The sequence below is a fragment of the Carcharhinus amblyrhynchos genome, chromosome 16 (genome assembly GCF_965287045.1).
Source record: "Carcharhinus amblyrhynchos chromosome 16, sCarAmb.v2.hapA, whole genome shotgun sequence".
Lineage (NCBI taxonomy): Eukaryota > Metazoa > Chordata > Chondrichthyes > Carcharhiniformes > Carcharhinidae > Carcharhinus > Carcharhinus amblyrhynchos.
In genome coordinates, this window is record NC_137339.1 from 52,803,831 (window position 1) to 52,824,621 (window position 20,791).

A 20,791-nucleotide genomic window follows, 5' to 3' on the forward strand; every position below is an offset into this window, starting at 1 on the left:
TCCATTGAGTCAAAACCCAACAAATCAGTGCCTTCCAGAATGAAGAATTTGCCTTGACAGCAAGCCACCAGATGATAATTTAATCAGGATAGGGACAGTGTTGGAGATAATGTCACATTATTATAATTAATAGCAATAATTGTAATTATTCATCAGTTCAAAGAACTAAATGTAAACTAATGCCATCAAGGGAATTTGATGGAAATAATAAGAATGCACAGAAGTATTACAGCAACACAGTATTTAATGTTAATTGTAAAAATTCAAACTTGTAACTATAGTTACAATACAATCAGCCTTTACACTATACAAAAAACCTTATTCTTATACACCATTTAATAAAAAATGCTTAGTAATACGAGTCGGCATCAAAACAAGGGAAGTGCAAAGGCAAGAATTCCTGATGCAGGGCATTGCTTTCACCATAAACCAAGGAGGAGGAGATGGAGATGGCAAAACAAAGGAAAATATGCCACACATTGAGGGAATGGTCAAAGCCTCCTTTACAGAGCCTTGAAAGCAATTGACTTGTATGCAGCACTGTCCATTCCCATCAAGATGCTTTGCAAGTTGTTCCAGCTCAAAGTAAGCAATACTAGTATTGAAACGTTTCAGTTACTGTACCCAGCCAGGTATAGCTCACTTCACTCATTCACTGCCACTGCAACACCATCTGTCCCAGTCCCCATTCACTAAAAGATTTGAGAATGCACCAATGGGGAAAGAGTGGCAGGAGTTTAGAGCAATAAATGAGGGAATGACCAATGTGATCAGTACTGGTGTGGATACACAGACTGGCACCAACACACCTCCAAAGCACTATTTAAGATGTATTCAGCACCAAAAATACTTAGATGGAGATGTAATGTATCCCTGGATTACTTGGAAATACCCTACAGTTTCACCTCCAAGCCCTTACCCACCTAGCAATCAGCAGATATAGAATCCTTAGCAGCTGGTTTGAGGATAAAACCATTAAAACTAAATGTGGAAAAAAAAGCTCATCTACCTCACATTTACTGTGTTCAACTCTGAATATCAAATCTCTAGCATTTTTAGTGGTGTGAATTGTATTCTCAGTGCTATTGGATTCTCCAGCAGTGTTCCCATTTACCTTGTATATTGAAAAAGGGAGAGAATAAAAAGATGTCTATACAAATAGTCTAATTGAGCTCTGTCTCCTGGCCTCACAAACATGGCTGCACCTTCCTGGTTTGGTTTCCCACAACTAACCTGGCTCAGTTATTCAAAAAAAGTGTGGGGCGGGGTAAGCAGTGAAGCAATACTTGCTGTGTTCATTTCCCCTCTTGCAGTCACCGCGCTTCCTATCAATGAGTAGAAGCCACTTGTTAACCAGTTAAGAAGATAGCTCAGCGTGGCTTCCAAAGTGCAAATGGAAAGGTAGCTGCATTAGGAAAGGTGAAAAATAGGAGGGAGCTCTGCAAGTTTCAAGAAAGTTTAAAATGTGCCAGAAATCAGTTAAAACATGCCTGAAATCATTGCGTCCACACACTTTCTAAATCACACAAACGTATGTCAGTTAGGGATATTAATACAAAAAATCTGTACAGCATTAGAAAGGTGAGGATCGCATATTAAAAAAATACTAAGTCCTAACTGTTCCCAATTTAGAAACTTCAGTTTTAGAAACAGACTTATGTTCGCAAATAAAAAGATTTTGTCAAGAGTTAGAGGGAGTTTTAAAAAGAAACTTTCCCAATAGTTTTTGATCCAAAAATAGCTGTAGATTGTTGAGGAAATATGGGCAGGTAAGGCTCTTGTGGTCTCCAGCTTTGTTAGTGAATTCCAACCCCCCTTTCCCTTATTTATAAAAGCTCTGTTGCAGACCTATACACATATTTAACAAACAGGAAGGTGCTCTGCATCCTCCAGTCCAGATCCAGCCTGTAGACCAAGGCAATGCCCACTTCGCCTCCATCTTGTGTGGAACTCAGGAGCTCACCATAAGCATCACCAGTTCAGGACGGCGTGCGGTTAGGAAGTTGGACAACTTGGTTAGAAAGGTTCTCAGTTTATAAACGAGGTGGTGTTCTCAGGGTTATTCCGGAGTTCAGCGCTGGCAAAAAACCTCACATCACGGTCTCTGTCCGATTGCAGAATCAGAACAATCTCCTCGACAGCTTCTACATGAGGGTTCTCAGCCTCTGTGAAATATGCTGGGAAGAATAAAGAATTTGCACAGCATTAAATAGGGCCCACTTTTTTTAAATTCACTTAAAATGATACAGCACAGGAGGAAGCCATTCAACCAGTCCCACTCTGTTTTTCAGCAGTCCTGCAAATTTATTATTTTCAAGTATGTATATCTCTGGTTCAGGGCAGTGCTTTCCAGATCAAAATAAGCTATCGAGTATACAAATTTCTCATTTCCGAACAACCACCCCATCAGTCTTTTTTTTGCTGTTTGTTATAAACCTATGGTTACTGATCTTCTTGCCAGTAGCAACTGTTTTTTGTAAGAATTTTGTTTAAAAATAACCTTGCACCTGATGGATGTGGAATCTAATTGATATACAAAATTCTCAAATGACAAGTTTTCCTTTTTCACAATCCATTTTTCTTTTCAAGGCATCACCAACTCTTTACTGTGCCTGTTTCACCAGCCTCTAAAACTCTCCAGCTTTCTGACTCACAAGACTACTCTTCAGAAATTGAGTCCCATGTATTAATGTGAGCTTTTTATAGCATTATCACCAGAGTCAGCTTGACCCAGTGCTCATTAGATGCCCAGATAGGCATTCTTCCTAGCAGGAGTTAAAAATAATAATCAGAAGCAGGAATAGCTTTTAAAAAATGTTCATGGATTCTGGGCACTGCTGGCAAAGCCAGCATTTATCGCCCCCCAATTGATTTTGAGACATTGGTGGTGAGCTGGCATCTTGAACCACTGCAATGTAGGTACATCCACAGTGATGTTGCTGTAAGGAGTTCTAAGATTTTGATCTAGCAATTTCAAAATAATGCTAACTACCTGCCTCAAAAATATACTTCCAAGTCAGGCAAATGTTTCCATACACCTGCTGCCCATCCCTTTCTCGTTAGCAAAGTGTGCGAGCTTGCGGGGAGCTGTTGAAGCAACCTTGTTGCATTATTGCATTGTATATGGCACACACCACAGCCACAGTGGAATGGCAGTGGAAGGGGTGAATGTTTAAAGTGTGAATGGAATGAGGGGGAGGTTCATAGATGGTGCAGAGGCTCTGGTAGGTCAGGTGATCATCAGGACATGTAGATTTTAACTTGCCCTTTTAGTCACAATATTTACATAGGTAGTCCAGTTGTGTTTCTGGTCAATGGTAGCCGCCAGGATGTCGATGGTGAGAAATAGGTGATGCCAGTGAATAGGTAATGTTAGACTCTCTTGACGATGGTCATTACTTGACACATGCACATGCACGGCTACTTGTCAACCCATGCCTGGATATTGTCCAGGTCGTGTTGCATGCAGGCACAAACTGTTTACTATTTTGAGAAATTACAAATTGTACTGAACGCTGTGCAAACTTCACTGAACAACCTTGCTCCTGGCCTTATGTTGGAGGGAAAATTATTGATGTTACAGCTGAAGATGGTTGCATAAGGGCACTGCCCAGAAGAACGTGGGTTGTTTTTATTCTCCTGATTCAGTCCAAACTGCAGCTCAGATCAGTACACTGATCCCTGGGCTGGGATAATCAGGGGAACCTCCTATAGGGCCAGTACTACAGCTTACTCACTAATCCACTGGGGAATTTGAAGAACAGGTTTTTAAATAAATGTAACATTTCATTAGTGTTGTAAGCTGAGATGCTTCAATATCCATGCTGCGCACCCTGACCTTGTCCAAATCCAAACGAAATTTGGACAGTGGAGGGCAATGCGCAGACAGATTGGAATATCACATACTCACGCATTCATTACTCTGGTATAATATACAAACATATCCAATGCCAATTATTAAAATCTAGCTGAAAACAGTGTGGCTCACTATGTGAATAATGACCCCCAGAATCCCACAGCAAGGTGTTCATTGCTTTAAACCACTAATACTCTCCTTTAAGAGCACTGTGCATTTTTATATTTACTTTTCTCCAGCAGCGTGTGCCTCAGTGCTTTGGCAAGCAGCACCCGAACATTCGGAACAGGATCAGTAGCCAAACCAAGCAGACTTGGAAGCAGGTGTTCAACAAACTGGCTCACTGGCATGCATTCCTCCTCCACAACAGCCTGTATAGAAATGAGAGGGTCTTTTAAATGTTTTTTTCTTTTCAGAGCAACTATTTGTCATCAATTAAGGCCCTTTACTGCTTCATCACATCTCTTGTATTTAAAGCATTTTTCTTGCCTTTTTTCTTGAAGGACAACAACTCTTGACCGATTATAATGCTTACCTGTATGGTAGGCCATCAAGTGACCATGCGTGAACCTGGCAAGTGGGTAGGATGGAATGGGGTCAGAGAGCAGCAAAAAGCTACAACTAACCTTGATTCTGTTTTCATTCCTCTGGCCCCCAGTCAAATGTTCTCAGAGTCAGCAGTGAAAAATGTGATGCCATTTTAATAATAGAAGAAATTATTTTGCTCAGTCATTCACTCACCTGACAGATGAAGGCAAATGCCTGACGTCCGATCCACTTGGCGCAGTGGCAAAACCGAATTGTGAGTTCATTCATGAAGTTTACAGCTAATGGGTCAGTGGCAGTTGCATAAAACTTCCTTAGGATCTCCACTACCTGGTAAATAATAACAGCAACAAACAATGAATATTAGTGAAAACAAGCTCCAGTGCCGGTAACAGCTCCTACTAAACACCTGAATTTGGCCACCATTGTGGGGGTTTCAGGGTATTACTTTGGTAACTTTCCTGTGTGGCCCCATTATCCCAACATTTACAAACAGAAATTATGCAGGAAGTAACAGGGATCCCAGTGCTTCCTCTCTCTTCTCCCAATCCTAGTCCCCACTTTTCTTACATTCTGATCTTGCTAAAAATGCTTCTTCGTTCAATTTTCAATTCCGAATTTGTGAAATCCAGAATTTTAACTTGTTGGTCTTCTTCTGAAATGCTTTCGTTATCAACAATTCCAAGTTGCTGAATTTCATTTAGCGACTTTTTAAAAAGCTAATTTCCTTCGGTGGTCGACAGTCCAAAGGTCCACACAGCTAAAATTTTGAAGGTGAATTAATGGGCAAGTGCAAACCACCTCCTGCTTCATAAGGCTAAGGTTTAGATAATTACTTCAAATGGTAAGAATCTAACTGCATGAGAAATTATTGAATGTCAAAATGCAAACTCTGTTGGGTGCCAAATTGAGACTGGAATGAAACAAAATACCGGAAATACTCAGGTCAGGCAGCATCCATGGAGAGAAAATAGAGTTAATATTTCAGGGTCCTGACCTTTCATCAGCTTGGCTGAGGCTGGAATATTCTGAAAACCATACAGCTGTGTTAGAGCACAAATGTTTGGGGTAAACAATCATTTTAAAGCAACTTCTATTGGAGAAGTGAACATAATAGGCCATTCAGCCCATCAAACTCATTCCATCATTCAACACAACCATGGCTGATCCAGCCCAATGCCTTTTCTTTCCCACATCCCTTATCCCTTAATGTCATGGGCATTTAGAAATCTGTTAATTTCTACTTTTAATGATTCAGATTCTACATTCCTTTGGGATACAGAATTCCAAAGATTCTCAATCCCCTGAATAAAAGAGATTCTCCTCATCCTCGGTCCGATATGGCTTTTCCCTTATTTTGAAATGGTGTCCCCTGGTTCCATACTGCCCAACTGGGAAAAACAACTTACCTGAACCTATCCATTTAAGTAATTTGTAGGTTTCAAGGAAATCATCTCTTATTTTTTGAAACTCTAGAGAAGATAAGTCCAGTTTCTTAAATCTCTCTTCTTAGGACAGTCGGGAAAAAGTCTGGTGAGCCTTTGTTGTACTCTCTCTATTGCAATGATATCCTCCCAAGGTAAGTAGACCAAAACTGCACACAGTACTGCAAGTATGGTCTAACTAAAGTTGTAAACAACTGAAGCAGGACTTCACTACTCTTGGGCTCGAATCCTCTATTGATGTAGGCCATCATTACATTAGTCTTAATTGGGTCACTGTTTGCATATTTTCCCTGTGTCTGCATGGATTTCCTCTTGGTGCTCCAGTTTCCTCCTACAGTCTGAAAGGCATGCTGATTAGGTGCATTGGCCATGCTAAATTCTCCCTCAGTATAGCCGAGAGGTGCCGGAGTGTGGCAACTTAGGGATTTTCACAGTGACTTCGCTGCAGTGTTAATGTAAGCCTGCTTGTGACACTAATGAATAAACTTTAAAAAACTTTAAACTTTAATTACTTACTGCACCTGCATGTTAGCTTTCAGTGACCCATTGATGAGAACATCCAAATCCCATTGTGCATCTATACTTTTGAATCTCTCACCATTTAACAAATACTCTGTATATCCATTCCACCTACCAAAGTAGATCTCATTTTTTCACATTATATTCCATCTGCCATGTTCTTGCTCACTTACCATGTCTGTCCAAATCCTCTTGAAACTGCTTTGCATCCTCCTCGCAACACATTTTCCCACCTGCGAACTTGGAAGTATTACATTTGGTGTCCACATCCAAATCACTGATATATATTGTGAACAACCAGGGTCCTAAGTACTGATCCCTGCAGCATCCCACTCATCTCAGCATGTCAATGTGCAAATGACTTGTTTATTTCTACTCTCTGGTTTCTACCCATTAGCCAATCATTAATCCATCCCATGTGCTTTAATTTTGCTAACCAACCTCCTGTGGGGAACTTTATCAAAAGCCTTCTGAAATTCCAAGTATGCTATACTACATCCACTGACTCCCCTTTAACAATTTTGTTAGTAACATCTTCGAAAAGCTCCAACAGGTTCATCAAACATGATTTCCTATTCATAAATCCATGTTGGCTAAGCCCAGTCAGTTTGGCAGAAATGTGGGAATATAAGCAAAAGTGAATTAACTAAAGGGAAACTAGAGAGCTGGGCTAGCAAGACTCAGAAGAAGAGCAAGCAGGGTAATGGTTCCTGATCCAAAAGGGTCTGGTAGACTGAAGTGCATTTGTTTCAATGTGAGAAGTGTAACAGGTAAGGCAGATGAACTTAGAGCTTGGATTAGTACTTGGAACTATGATGTTGTTGTCATTACAGAGACTTGGTTAAGGGAAGGTCAGGATTGGCAGCTTAACATTCCAAGATACAGATATTTCAGGTGGGATAGAGCGGGATGTAAAAGGGAGTTGCACCACTGATTAAGAAGAATATCACAACTGTATTGCGGGAGCATACCTTGGAGAGCTCATACAGCAAGGCAATATGGGGGGAGCTCAGGAATAGGAAGGGTGTAGTCACAATATTGGAGGTTTACTATAGGCCAACCAACAGCCAGCAGGAGATAGAGGAACTGATATGCAGGCAGATTTTGGCAAGGTGTAAAAGTAACAGGATTCTTGTGGTGGGAGATTTTAACTTTCCCTATATTGACTGGGACTCACTTGGTGCTAGGGGTGTGGAAGGGGCAGAGTTTGTAAGGAGCATCCAGAAGGACTTTTGAAACGGTATGCAGATAGCCCAACTTGTGAAGGGGCTGTACTGGACCTAGTATTGGGGAATGAGTCCAGCCAAAAGGGGAGCAATTCGGGAACAGTGACAACAATTCACTGTAAGCTTTAAGGTACTAGTGGATAAAAATAAGTGTAGTCCTCAGGCGAAGATACTACATTGGGGGAAGGCTAATTACAACAACATTAGGCAGGAACCAAAAAATGTAGATTGGGAGCAGATTTTGAGCCTAGGAAAGGGTGTGTAGATAGTTTGGGTCATGTTGAGATTAAAAAGGAGGTGGTATTGGGAGTCTTGAAAAACAATAAGACCCCAGGGCCTGACGGGATATACCCCAGAATACTGAAAGAGACAAGGAGGAAGTTGCTGGGCCTTGAGAGAAATCTTTGTATCCTCACTGGCTACAGGGGAGGTTCCAGAGGATTTTTATTATTCCCTTGTTTAAGAACATAAGAAATAGGAGCAGGAGTAGGCCATCTAGCCCTGAAGGGTAGCAAGGATAATCTAGGTAATTACAGGCCGATGAGCCTTATGTAAGTGGCAGGGAAATTATTGGAGAGGATTCTTCAAGGCAGGATTTATTCCCACTTGGAAATAAGTGGATGTATTAGCGAGAGGCAACATAGTTTTGTGAAGGAGAGGTTGTATCTGATTTGGAGGTTAAGGCAACTGGTTTGATTAGTAAGTTTGTGGACGACATATAGGTTGGTGGAATTGCGGATAACGATGAAGATACAGGATAATAAGGATACAGCAGGATAAAGATTGGTTGGAGGCTTGGACGGGGAGATGGCAGGTAGAGTTTAATCCAGGCAAATGTGAGGTAATGCATTTTGGAAGGTCTAATATAGCTGGGAAATATACATTAAATGGCAGAACCCTTAATTATATTGATAGGCAGAGAGATCTGGGTATACTGATACACAGGTCACTGAAAGTAGTAACGCAGGTGGAGAAGTTAATTAAGAATTATGGCATGCTTGCCTTCATCGTCTGGGGCACCGAGTTTAAAAATTGGCAAGTCATGTTGCAGCTTTATAGAACCTTAGTTAGGCGCATTTGGAATATAGTGTTCAATTCGCCACACTAGCAGAAGGATGTGGAGGCTTTGGAGAGGGTACTGAAAAGATTTACCAGGACGTTGCCTGGTATGGAATGCATTAGCAATGACAAGAGGTTGGAGAGACTTGGTTTGTTCTCACTGGAATGATGGAGGTTGAGGAGCGATCTGAGGGAAGCCTACAAGATTATGAGGGACAGAGTGGTTAATCAGATGCTTTTTCCCAGGGTGGAAGAGTGAATTACTAGGGTGGGGTAGGCAGGAAAGATGGTGCGAGGGGCAGGGTTTAAAGGAGATGTATCAGTGAAGTCTTTTTTTTTACACAGAGAGTGGGTGCCTGGAACTCACTGCAGGGGGAAATAGTAGAAGCAGATACAAATGTGACTTTTAAGGGCGTCTGGCGATATAATGAATAGGATGGGAATAGAGGAATATGATCCCCGGAAGGATAGGGGGTTTTAGATCTCACGGACAGCATGGTCGGTGTTCTATCATCCAACGCCCTTTTATCACATCTATAGAACAGATTTTTTGCTTTGACGGCTGACAGGTCTGTAGTTCCTCATTTTCTCTCTCCCTCCTTTCTTAAATGGTAGGGTTTCAATTGGCAGCAATCATTCCCAAATCTATAGAATTTTGGAAGATTATTAATGCATCTATGGTTTCCACAGCTCTCTCTTTCAACACTCCAGGATGTGGAATATCAGGTCCCAAGGGCTTATCAATCTTCAGTCTACTGTATTACCCATACTTCATTCTTCTCTAATCTCCTGATTAATAGTTCATACCCCACATTACTGTACTAAAAATACAAAAGGCTACTTAACTCAATGGCACTTTGACCAGCGACTATGCACAATAAGGTCTATGCCTTCATGGACACTCAAGAAAATGAACTGTAAAGGTTCTTGAATTTTTGCATTAAAGGCCCTTTATTCTTCAATTACATTTTTTAAACTAAATATGCTGTATGAACAAAAACTGTTGCAGGTAAAAATACCATGGAACCTTTTACATTGGCCTAACCAGACCTCAGCCTAACTCTCCTTACAAGGAGCACTTCAGACACTTGGTAATGCACTGAAATGTCACCTATAAGTGGACCTTGAATCTCGCACCCCTACCCCCTTTCACTCCCTTTCACTGAGTAACCTTTCACTCCCTTGTTAATCAGGAGTCTATCTAGCTCTGTCTTAAAAATAGTCAAAGATTCTGCTTCTATTGCCTTTTGAGGAGTTCCAAAGACCTGAGATAAGTTTCAATTCTATTATTCATTTCTACCTTGATAGGCTAGAGAAGCAGCTAATTACTGAGCAATTAACTGAACCTTCCCATTTCAGAATGGGTAATTAAAAATTAAACAAATACATGCAGAGTTGCAGGCATGTACTTGTTTAATTTGATTTGGACATGGGGAGGGTTCCCAAAAGCTGAAGAAAGCCCCAAATTCCAAGATAAGATAAATCAATTAGAAGTAGACAAAACTGAAACATAATTCAGCAGTAACATGAGACAGCAATACTGTGTCACACATACCAACTTGAATGAAATCCACCGAACCTCGGCAACCTTATCAGAACACAGGGAGAGAGCAATGTGTCGCAGATAGTCGTGCACATCATTGGGGTTGTACAGTTCCAGCAGCAAAATTACTTGTCTGAAATAGGTCAAGAGTAATGTTTCAAAGTGAAAAACACAAATTTTCCTTTTCCCATTTCACCCCACACCTTTCCTTAAAGAATTATCACTGGTCACAGTACAGTTCCATCAGACACCTTCAGGTAACTTGCCACACAGAAGTCTTGGAAAACAGAATGCCTGCAGGGGACATCACAATTAGTGCAGAGTTAGGTACACAAATTCTGACTAATCTTGCCTTCTCTAAACGAGAGACGCCAAAGCGAATTAGCACATTTACCCCACAGACTTACTCAGTTCAAATACAGATCTGGGACTCTTGTGGTCTGTATGGCTCACTTAATCATTGGATAATCCAAAAAAAGCCATTTGGGGAGTAGAGTTGGAAGGAAATTTTTTTGTCCCACATGATTTTCATGTCACTGTTACAGCCACAACGGGTTGAATATCTGCATAAGAGCTAAGCCTAAGTGTCATACTTAAAAGTATTCATTCAAGGCCAACAAGGCTACATTTGTTTTACTGAATCAAGTTCAGCAATTCCTGATCTACGGAACAGTGAGCCGCCCTCCACTGTCCATTCCTTATGTGGTGTAAAGGCAGCATCTCTGCCTCTACTGTAGTTAACAAAGGTTCACACAGAACAGGTGACCAGGGTATAATTATGATAATGAACATAGAACCCTACAGTGCAGAAACAGGCCCATCGGCCCATCGAGTCTGCACCGACCACAATCCCACCCGGGCCCTATCCCCACACATTTACCCGCTAATCCCTCTAACCTACACACCCCAGGACACTAAGGGGCAATTTTAGCATGGCCAATCAACCTAACCCGCACGCCTTTGGACTGTAGGAGGAAACCGGAGCACCCGGAGGAAACCCACGCAGACACGAGGAGAATGTACAAACTCCACACTGACAGTGACCCAAGCCAAGAATCGAACCCAGGACCCTGGAGCTGTGAAGCAGCAGTGCTAACCACTGTGCTACTGTGCCACCGATGAATCACAAAACAAGAGCACACAACTCTAAACTTCACTTCACATAGCTCACATCATATAGAAAAGAACGGAAATAATCTAGCATCTTGCCAAATCGAACATCTTTACAGTCTCCGTGTTACAAATGCCTCTCAAATGTTACACAATAAATATAGAAATTAAATTGAAATGCACAAACAGGTTGTGACATTAGTTCTAATTCCACTGCTACACCTATATCCCTTTATATTCTCCTCTTTTTTCAAATGCCTACTTATGCCACTTAACTGAATGAAGAACTGTGCCATTCTACTCTGTCCCTTTCTCCATTTTAAGGAGAACACTTCTAATACTTAAAGCATTGCTTTATGATTTTACTTCTTCACGCAATTGTTAAGACTGTCACCCATTTTATGTGAACCTTTGTTAACTACAGTAGGGGCAGAGATGCTGCCTTTACATCACATAAGGAATGGACAGTGGAGGGGGGTACTGTTTTAGCATTATTGGTTGATTGAATCCAATCAACTCTGAGTTCATAAACCCAAAATATTCTTTCTTCTAGACATCAAAATGGCGCACTAATACTGCATAGCCTGACACTATGGGAAAATAAAAGGATGTCTGACAAACAGTCAAGGCACTGGAGGGCAGCCCATGCCCTTGCAACTGGATTCAGCACAATTCTGCTTCTCTGTGGGGAGGGCAAGGAAGAGAGAGAAAGCAAACTCAAACAGGTGGGAGGCAGAATACAATACATGAAGTCAATTCGCACTTCACTCTGCTTATAGTCTAATCAGCTGAATACGTTTGCAGTGGCCAGCATGTTGCTGTTGCCCACAATTATTAGGCCATTTACTGTAGATATTGTTCTTAAAATGTCATATTTTGAATCATACCAGGTTCAAGTCCAACAGGTTTATTTGGTAGCAAAAGCCACTAGCTTTCAGAGCGCTGCTCCTTCATCAGATCAGTGGGAGTTCTGTTCACAAACAGGGCATATAAAGACACAAACTCAATTTACAAAATAATGGTCGGAATGCAAGTCTTTACAGGTAATCAAGTCTTAAAAGTACAGACAATGTGAGTGGAGAGAGGGTTAAGCACAGGTTAAAGAGACATGTAAAGAAACTGGAGGGACTGATTGTGGACAAGTCTCCAGGTCCGGATGGAATGCATCCGAGGGTTCTGAAAGAAATGATGGAGGTGATAGTGGACGCCTTGGTGGTTATTTTCCAGACGTCGCTGGATTCCGGGGAAGTGCCGGAAGATTGGAAAGTGGCTAATGTTACGCCGTTGTTTAAGAAGGGTGCCAGGCAAAAGGCAGGGAATTATAGGCCAGTTAGTTTAACGTCTGTTGTAGGTAAAATGTTAGAATCCGTCATCAAGGAGGAAATAGCGAGGCACCTTGAGGGGAATTGCTTGATAGAGCAGACGCAGCACGGTTTCATTAAGGGGAAGTCATGTCTGACAAATTTATTGGAGTTCTATGAGGATGTGTCTAGGGCGGTGGATAGAGGAGAGCTGGTGGATGTGGTCTTTCTTGATTTTCAGAAGGCGTTTGACAAGGAACCTCACAAGAGGTTATTGCAGAAGGTAAGGGGGCATGGAGTTGGGGGTAGGGTGTTAGCGTGGATAGAGGATTGGTTGTCAAATAGGAGACAGGGGGTTAATGGGTGCTATTCGGATTGGCGGATGGTGACTAGTGGAGTGCCCCAGGGATTGGTGCTGGTGCCTCAGCTATTTACCATTTATAAAGATGATCTGGAGGAGGGAACCGAGTGTATGGTGTCGAAATTTGCTGATGACACCAAGGTTGGTGGAACGGCAAATTGTGCGGAGGGTGTGGAAAGTCTGCAGAAGGATCTAGATAGGCTGGGCAAATGGGCCAGGAAATGGCAAATGGAATTTAATGTTGGCAAGTGCGAGGTGGTCCACTTTGGTAGGAATAATGGTAGGAAGGACTATTACTTACGTGGCGAAAAACTGCAGCAGGCGACGGTGCAGAGGGATCTCGGGGTCCTTGTGCATGAGTCGCAAAAACCCAGCCTGCAGGTGCAGCAGGTGGTCAGGAAGGCGAATGGGATGCTGGCCTTCATAGCGAGGGGGATTGAATATAAAAGTAGGGAGGTCTTGCTGCAGCTGTATAGGGCATTGGTGAGGCCGCAGCTGGAGTACTGTGTGCAGTTTTGGGCGCCGTACTTACGCAAGGATATTTTGGCCTTGGAGGGAGTGCAGAGGAGGTTTACTAGGCTGATACCGGAGTTGAGGGGGTTGAGCTATGAGGAGAGGCTGAATAAACCAGGCCTGTACTTGTTAGAGTTTAGAAGAATGAGGGGAGATCTCATTGAGACGTACAAGATGATGAATGGGATGGATAGGATAGAGGTGGAGAGGCTCTTCCCGCTCAGAAAGGACAGTAGGACTAGGGGGCACAGCCTCAAGATAAAGGGGGGGCGGTTTAGAACGGAGTTGAGGAGGAACTTCTTCACTCAAAGGGTGGTGAATCTCTGGAATTCTCTGCCTGTTGAGGTGGTGGAGGCTGCCTCGCTAAATATTTTTAAGATGCGGGTTGATGGGTTTTTGATAAGCGAGGGGATTAAGGGTTATGGGGAGAGGGCGGGAATGTGGAACTGAGACACGACAGATTGGTCATGATCTTATTGAATGGCGGGGCAGGATGGGCTGGATGGCCTACTCCTGCTCCTATTTCTTATGTTCTTATGTATTGTCTCCAGACAGAACAGTTAGTAAGATTTTGCAAGCCCAGGCAGGTCGTAAGGATGACAGACAGTGTGACATGAACTCAAGATCCCAGTTGAGGCCGTCCTCACGTGTGCAGAACTTGGCTATTAGTCTCTGCTCAGCGACTCTGCATTGTCGTGAAGGCTGCCTTGGAGAATGCTTACCTGAAAATCAGAGGCCGAACGCCTGTGATCTCTGAAATGTTCCCCAACAGGAAGAGGACACTCTTGCCTGATGACTGTTGAGCAGTGTTCATTCACCCATTCTAGGGAGACCAGGCAGACACTACAACAGGTGAATGAACACCGCTCGACAAGCACCAGGTAAGAGTGTTCTCTTCCTGTTGGGGTATACTTCTGCGGTCATAAGCATTCGGCCTCTGATCTTCGGGTAAGCGTGCTCCAAGGCTGTCTTCACGACACACGACAGCGCAGAGTCGCTGAGCAGAGATTGATAGCCAAGTTCCGCACACATGAGGACGGTCTCAACCGGAATCTTGGGTTCATGTCAAACTATCTGTAACCCCCATGATCTGGCGAATCGTGTAGATAGGACTGTAGATAGGGCTTTAAACTAATTGGGGGTGGGAGGGTGCGAGGGTAGGTGAAATTACAGGGTCTAAAGTAAAGGAGAGGGTACAGGTACGGGAAGAGGCCAAGGATGTCCCAACAATAAAGGGAGTAGGGGGCGTGAGTAAGGTTGGTGGCGTTCCTGCAAATAGGGTATAGGTGAAGGCTGGGATGAAGGCACTTTATCTGAATGCACGAAGCATTCGGAATAAAGTGAATGAGCTGGTGGCGCAGATCAGCACAAATGGATATAATCTGGTGGCCATTACAGAGATGTGGCTGCAGGGTGACAGGGACTGGGAGCTGAATGTACAGGGGTATCAAGTGTTTAGGAAGGATAGGCGGGAGGAAAAAGGGGGGCGTAGCTCTGCTGATTAAGGATAGCCCAACCGATTCATTTGATAATACTCACAAGCTTTCGAGGGGACTGCCTCTTCGTCAGGTGAACCTGACGAAGAGGCAGTCCCCTCGAAAGCTTGTGAGTATTATCAAATAAATCGGTTGGACTAAAACCTGGTGTTGTCAGACTTTTTACTGTGTTTACGCCAGTCCAACACCGGCATTCCCACATCATGATTAAGGATAGCATCAGGGTGGTAGTAAGGGATGATATAGGAGCCAAGGAGCAGAAAGTGGAATCGTTGTGGGTGGAGATTAGGAACAGAAAAGGGAGGAAGATGCTGGTGGGTGTCGTCTATAGGCCCCCAAATAATGATCTGGAGGTGGGGCGGGCTGTTAATGCGCAAATAAATGCGGCGTGCAGGAATGGAACGGCGATAATTGTGGGGGATTTCAATCTACATATTGATTGGTCGACCCATGCTGGATGCGGTGGGCTTGAGGAAGAGTTCTTGGAATGCTGCCGGGATAGTTTCCTTGAACAGTGTGTGTTGGAGCCGATGAGGGAGCGAGCTATCTTGGATCTGGTGTTATGTAATGAGGCAGGTAGAATTAGGGACCTTGTGGTGAAGGATCCTCTTGGGAAGAGTGATCATTGTATGGTGGAGTTTCTGATGCAGATGGAGGAGGAGAAAGTGGATTCCCGGACCTGTGTCCTTTGTTTGAACGGAGGGGAGTATGATAGGATGAGAGAGGAATTGGCGAATGTTGATCGGGGGAGCACGTTGGAAGGTAGGTCTGCTGAGGAACAGTGGAGGATCTTTAAGGAGATCTTTCTTGGTACTCAGCAGAAATTTATTCCGATGGTTAAAAAGGATCGTAGGAGGAGAGATAATCAGCCGTGGATAACGAAGGAGGTAAAGGAGAGTATTAAATTAAAAGCGGATGCGTTTAGAGTAGCTAAGAGTAATGGGCGAGAAGAGGATTGGGAGAGGTTTAAATATCAATAAAGAATGACAAAGAAGTTGATAAAGAAGGGTAGGATAAACTATGAAGCTGGGCTAGCGCTAAATATAAAAAAGGATAGTAAGAGTTTTTATAAATATATGAAAAGGAAGAGGCTGACTAGGGTGAACGTTGGACCCTTAGAGGATGAGAGGAGGGACTTAGTGGTAGGGGATGGGGAAATGGCTGAGGCCTTGAATAACTTTTTTGTTTCGGTCTTCACGGAGGAGGATGTGAATAGTTTGCCGGGTGTTAGTGATGGAAAGATGGTAGGAGTGGAGGGCCTGAATGACATTATTGTTACTAGAGAGGCAGTGCTCGACAGACTGGAGGGACTGATTGTGGAGAAGTCTCCAGGACCGGATGGAACGCATCCAAGGGTTCTGAAAGAAATGGCGGAGGCGATAGTGGATGCCTTGATGATTATTTTCCAAACCTCGCTGGATTCCGGGGAAGTGCCGGAAGATTGGAAAACGGCTAATGTTACGCCGTTGTTTAAGAAGGGTGGCAGGCAAAAGGCAGGGAATTATAGGCTGGTTAGTTTAACGTCTGTTGTAGGTAAAATGCTAGAATCCGTGATCAAGGAGAAAATAGCGAGGCATCTTGAGGAGAACTGTTTGATAGAGAAGACGCAGCACGGTTTCATTAAGGGGAAGTCATGTCTGGCAAATTTATTGGAGTTCTAAGAGGATGTGTCTAGGGCGGTGGATAGAGGAGAGCCGGTAGATGTGGTGTTTCTTGATTTTCAGAAGGCGTTTGATAAGGTGCCACACAAGAGGTTATTACAGAAGGTTAGGGGGTATGGAGTTGGGGGTAGGATGTTAGTGTGGATAGGGGATTGGCTGTCAAATAGGAGGCAGAGACTGGGGGTCAATGGGTGCTATTCGGATTGGCGGTTGGTGACTAGTGGAGTGCCCCAGGGATTGGTGCTGGGTCCTCAGCTATTTACCATTTATAAAGATGATCTGGAGGAGGGAACCGAGTGTATGGTGTCAAAATTTGCTGATGACACCAAGATTGGTGGAACGGCAAATTGCGCGGAGGGTGTGGAGAGTATGCAGAAGGATCTAGATAGGCTGGGCGAATGGGCCAGGAACTGGCAAATGGAATTTAATGTTAGCAAGTGTGAAGTTGTCCACTTTGGTAGGAATAATGGTAGGAAGGACTATCACTTACGTGGCGAAAAACTGCAGCACGCAACGGTGCAGAGGGACCTCGGGTCCTTGTGCATGAGTCGCAAAAACCCAGGAAGGCGAATGGGATGCTGGCCTTCATAGCGAGGGGGATTGAATATAAAAGTAGGGAGGTCTTGCTGCAACTGTACAGGGCACTGGTGAGGCCGCAGCTGGAGTACTGTGTGCAGTTTTGGTCGCCGTACTTACGCAAGGATATTTTGGCCTTGGAGGGAGTGCAGAGGAGGCTGATACCGGAGTTGAGGGGGTTGAACTATGAGGACAGGCTGAATAAACTAGGCTTGTACTCGTTAGAGTTTAGAAGAATGAGGGGAGATCTCATTGAGACGTATATGATGATGAATGGGATGGATAGGATAGAGGTGGAGAGGCTCGTCCCGCTCAGAAAGGACAGTAGGACTAGAGGGCACAGCCTCAAGACAAAGGGGGGGCAGTTTAGAACAGAGTTGAGGAGGAACTTCTTCACTCAAAGGGTGGTGAATCTCTGGAATTCTCTGCCCGTTGAAGTGGTGGAGGCTGCCTCGCTAAATATATTTTAAGACGCGGGTAGATAGGTTTTTGATAGGCAGGGGGATTAAGGGTTATGGGGAGAGGGCGGGAATGTGGGACTGAGCCACGACAGATCAGCCATGATCTTATTGAATGGCGGGGCAGGCTCGAAGGGCTAGATGGCCTCCTCCTGCTCCTATTTCTTATGTTCTTATGACTTGCCTGGGCTTGCAAAATCTCACTAACTGTCCTCTCTCCACTCACACTGTCTGTACCTTTAAGACTTGATTACCTGTAAAGACTTGCATTCCAACTATTATTTTGTAAATTGAGTTTATGTCTTTATATGTCCTGTTTATGAACCAAACTCCCACTTACCTGATGAAGGAGCAGTGCTCTGAAAGCTAGTGGCTTTAGCTACCAAATAAACCTGTTGGACTTAAACCTGGTGTTGTGAGACTTCTTACTATGTTTACCCCAGTTCAACGCTGGCATTTCCACATTATAAGTTGAGAGGATACAGGCTTATACCTCACATGCTTTCTATATAATATGCTGAATTCAGACAACTAAACCAATACTCTAATCCATTTTGGAGAGCTGCTCTCAATCAGACATAGTTGCAAGATAACAGTTTCAGATTTGCTAGCAAACAAAGAGTACTAAGAATACCTACTCTGCGAGCTCATATCGAAAGCGCCAATTCCGGCTATTATCCGTTACCATGAACTCCTGGAGCTGGTACAGGTACTCACGACGCTTGTCTATATGAAGCAGCTGTGAACAAGGAGAACCAAATTTATTCCACAGCAATTGGACACAACAGACTGAACAAAATGTTGAATGGAGGTAGCCCATCCTTTCCTGAACAGTCTTAACAATTGCCAAATCAAATATCAGAACAACATCAAGAGAACAGATAGGTCAGAAGAGATTCTCTCATTAAATTCATTTAGATTTCTATGAAGAGGAGGAAATTGAAAAAAGATAAAATTCTACAAGTTAGGAGAAATTTAAACACGCATACTGTTGTAAAGCAGAGGTGGATTTCCCCCCTCCGTGAACTAACACCTAACCATTCAAAGAGGAGTGCCTTGCCCTATAATCTGTGAAAAAAAAATGAATGTGGTACAACCTGATCTTCGTGGTTAAATCAAAACAAATCCCTGACTCTCTCTAAAATCAATAACTAACAATTTTTTTAACTAACAGTAAACAAGTTAACTAAACTATTACCTAAATAACTTAATTGGTGCTAGAAATGTTGGTCAGTGGGGTTAAATGTTGCACTTGTGAGATGCAGGAGATCCGTGACAGTTCCAACGTCTCGGACGGCTACATCTACAGGAAGGGCACCCAATTGCAACTCCTTACAGACTGCATGGATAGGTTGGAGCAACAGCTGGATGCATTTAGGATCATGAAGGTGGCGGAAAGCATCATAGATAGGAGCTTTAGAAATGTGGTCACACCCAAGATGCAGGCAGATAGATGGGTAACCGCTAGAAGGGGCAGTCAGTGCAGGAATCCCCTATGGTCATCCCCCTCTCTAACAAGTATATCATTTTGGATACTGCTGGGAGGAGGGGGATGGCCTTTCCAGGGATAACAGCAGCAGCGGCCAGAGCAGTGGCACCAAGGCTGGCTCTGCTGTTAAGCAGGGAGGGAGGTACAAAGAGCACAAGAGCAATAGTTATAGGGGACTCTGTAGTTAGGGGTGCAGATAGGCACTTCTGTGCATGTGAAAGAGACTCCAGGATGGTATGTTGCCTCCCTGGTGTCAGGATCCAGGATGCCTCTGAATGGGCAGAAAGCATTTTGAAGGGAGAGGGTGATCATGCCAGAGATCATGGTACATACTGGTATTAATGCCTAAGTAGCATGAGTGATGAAGTGCTGTAGCAGCAGCAGAAGGACGGGTTGCGTCCATACTGGAAAGACATAAATATTCTGGCCAGGAGATTTGCAAGTGCCACACGGGAGCCAGTAAGATTCAGAGAAAGAGCAGGCAGAGTGTAGTTGCTAATCAAAATGCATTTGTTTCACTGTGAGAAGTGTAACAGGTAAGGAGATGAACTTACAGCTTGGATTAGTATTAGGAACTATGATGTTGCAATTACAGAGGCTTAGTTAAGGGAAGGATAGGATTGGCAGTTTAACATTCCAGAATAAAATGTTTCAGGTGGGATAGAGGGGTATGTAAAAGAAATGGGGGAATTGCACTACTGGTTAAGCAGAATATAGTAAAAAGTCTGACAACACCAGGTTTTAGTCCAACCTATTTATTTGATAATATTCTCACAAGCTTTCGAGGGGTTACCCTCTTCGTCAGGTGAATGGAGAGTTCTGGCCTCAGACAGAGCATATAAAGCACAGACAGTTTAGAGATTACTGATTAAAATGCGAATCCTTACACCTAACCTGCTGTTCAAGACCTGAAGTGGCTGACAATGTGAGTGGTAGGAGCACTGATCACAGTTTAAAGAGATGTGTATTGTCTCCAGACAGTACAGTAAGTGAGGTTTTGCAAACCCAGGCAAGTCATGGGGGTTACAGATAGTGCGACATGAACCCAAGATCCCTGTTGAGACCGTCGCACTATCTGTAACCCCCATGACTTGCCTGGGTTTGCAAAACCTCACTTACTGTACTGTCTGGAGACAATACACATCTCTTTAAACTGTGATCAGTGCTCCTACCACTCACATTGTCAGCCACTTCAGGTCTTGAACAGCAGGTTAGGTGTAAGGATTCGCATTTTAATCAGTAATCTCTAAACTGTCTGTGCTTTATATGCTCTGTCTGAGGCCAGAACTCTCCATTCACCTGACGAAGAGGGTAACCCCTCGAAAGCTTGTGAGAATATTATCAAATAAATAGGTTGGACTAAAACCTGTTGTCAGACTTTTTACTGTGTTTACGCCAGTCCAACGCCGGCATACCCACATCATAAGCAGAATATCACAGCTGTACTGCGGGAGGACACCTCCGAGGGCTCATGCAGCTAGGCAATATAAGAACATAAGAACATAAGAAATAGGAGCAGGAGTAGGCCATCTAGCCCTTCGAGCCTGCCCCGCCATTCAATAAGATCATGGCTGATCTGTTGTGGCTCAGTTCCACTTTCCCGCCCTCTCCCCATAACCCTTAATCCCCTCT

At 43.5% G+C, this 20,791-nt stretch overlaps 1 protein-coding gene across 2 annotated transcripts in view; it reads right to left on the reverse strand.

Moving 5' to 3' along the window:
• Positions 1–238: 238 nt before the first annotated feature.
• The window catches only part of ppp4r1l (protein phosphatase 4, regulatory subunit 1-like), a 150,316-nt gene continuing 129,763 nt past the window's right edge, over positions 239–20,791 (reverse strand). For both annotated transcript variants that reach the window (XM_080205091.1, XM_080205092.1), the window contains 5 exons: positions 18,309–18,409; positions 10,207–10,327; positions 4,598–4,732; positions 4,086–4,227; positions 239–2,177 (listed from right to left, as the gene is read on the reverse strand). In XM_080205091.1, coding sequence (XP_080061217.1) covers positions 2,029–2,177; positions 4,086–4,227; positions 4,598–4,732; positions 10,207–10,327; positions 18,309–18,409 — 648 coding nt within the window. In that variant the 3' untranslated portion in view covers positions 239–2,028. The remainder of the gene's footprint in view (positions 2,178–4,085; positions 4,228–4,597; positions 4,733–10,206; positions 10,328–18,308; positions 18,410–20,791) is intronic.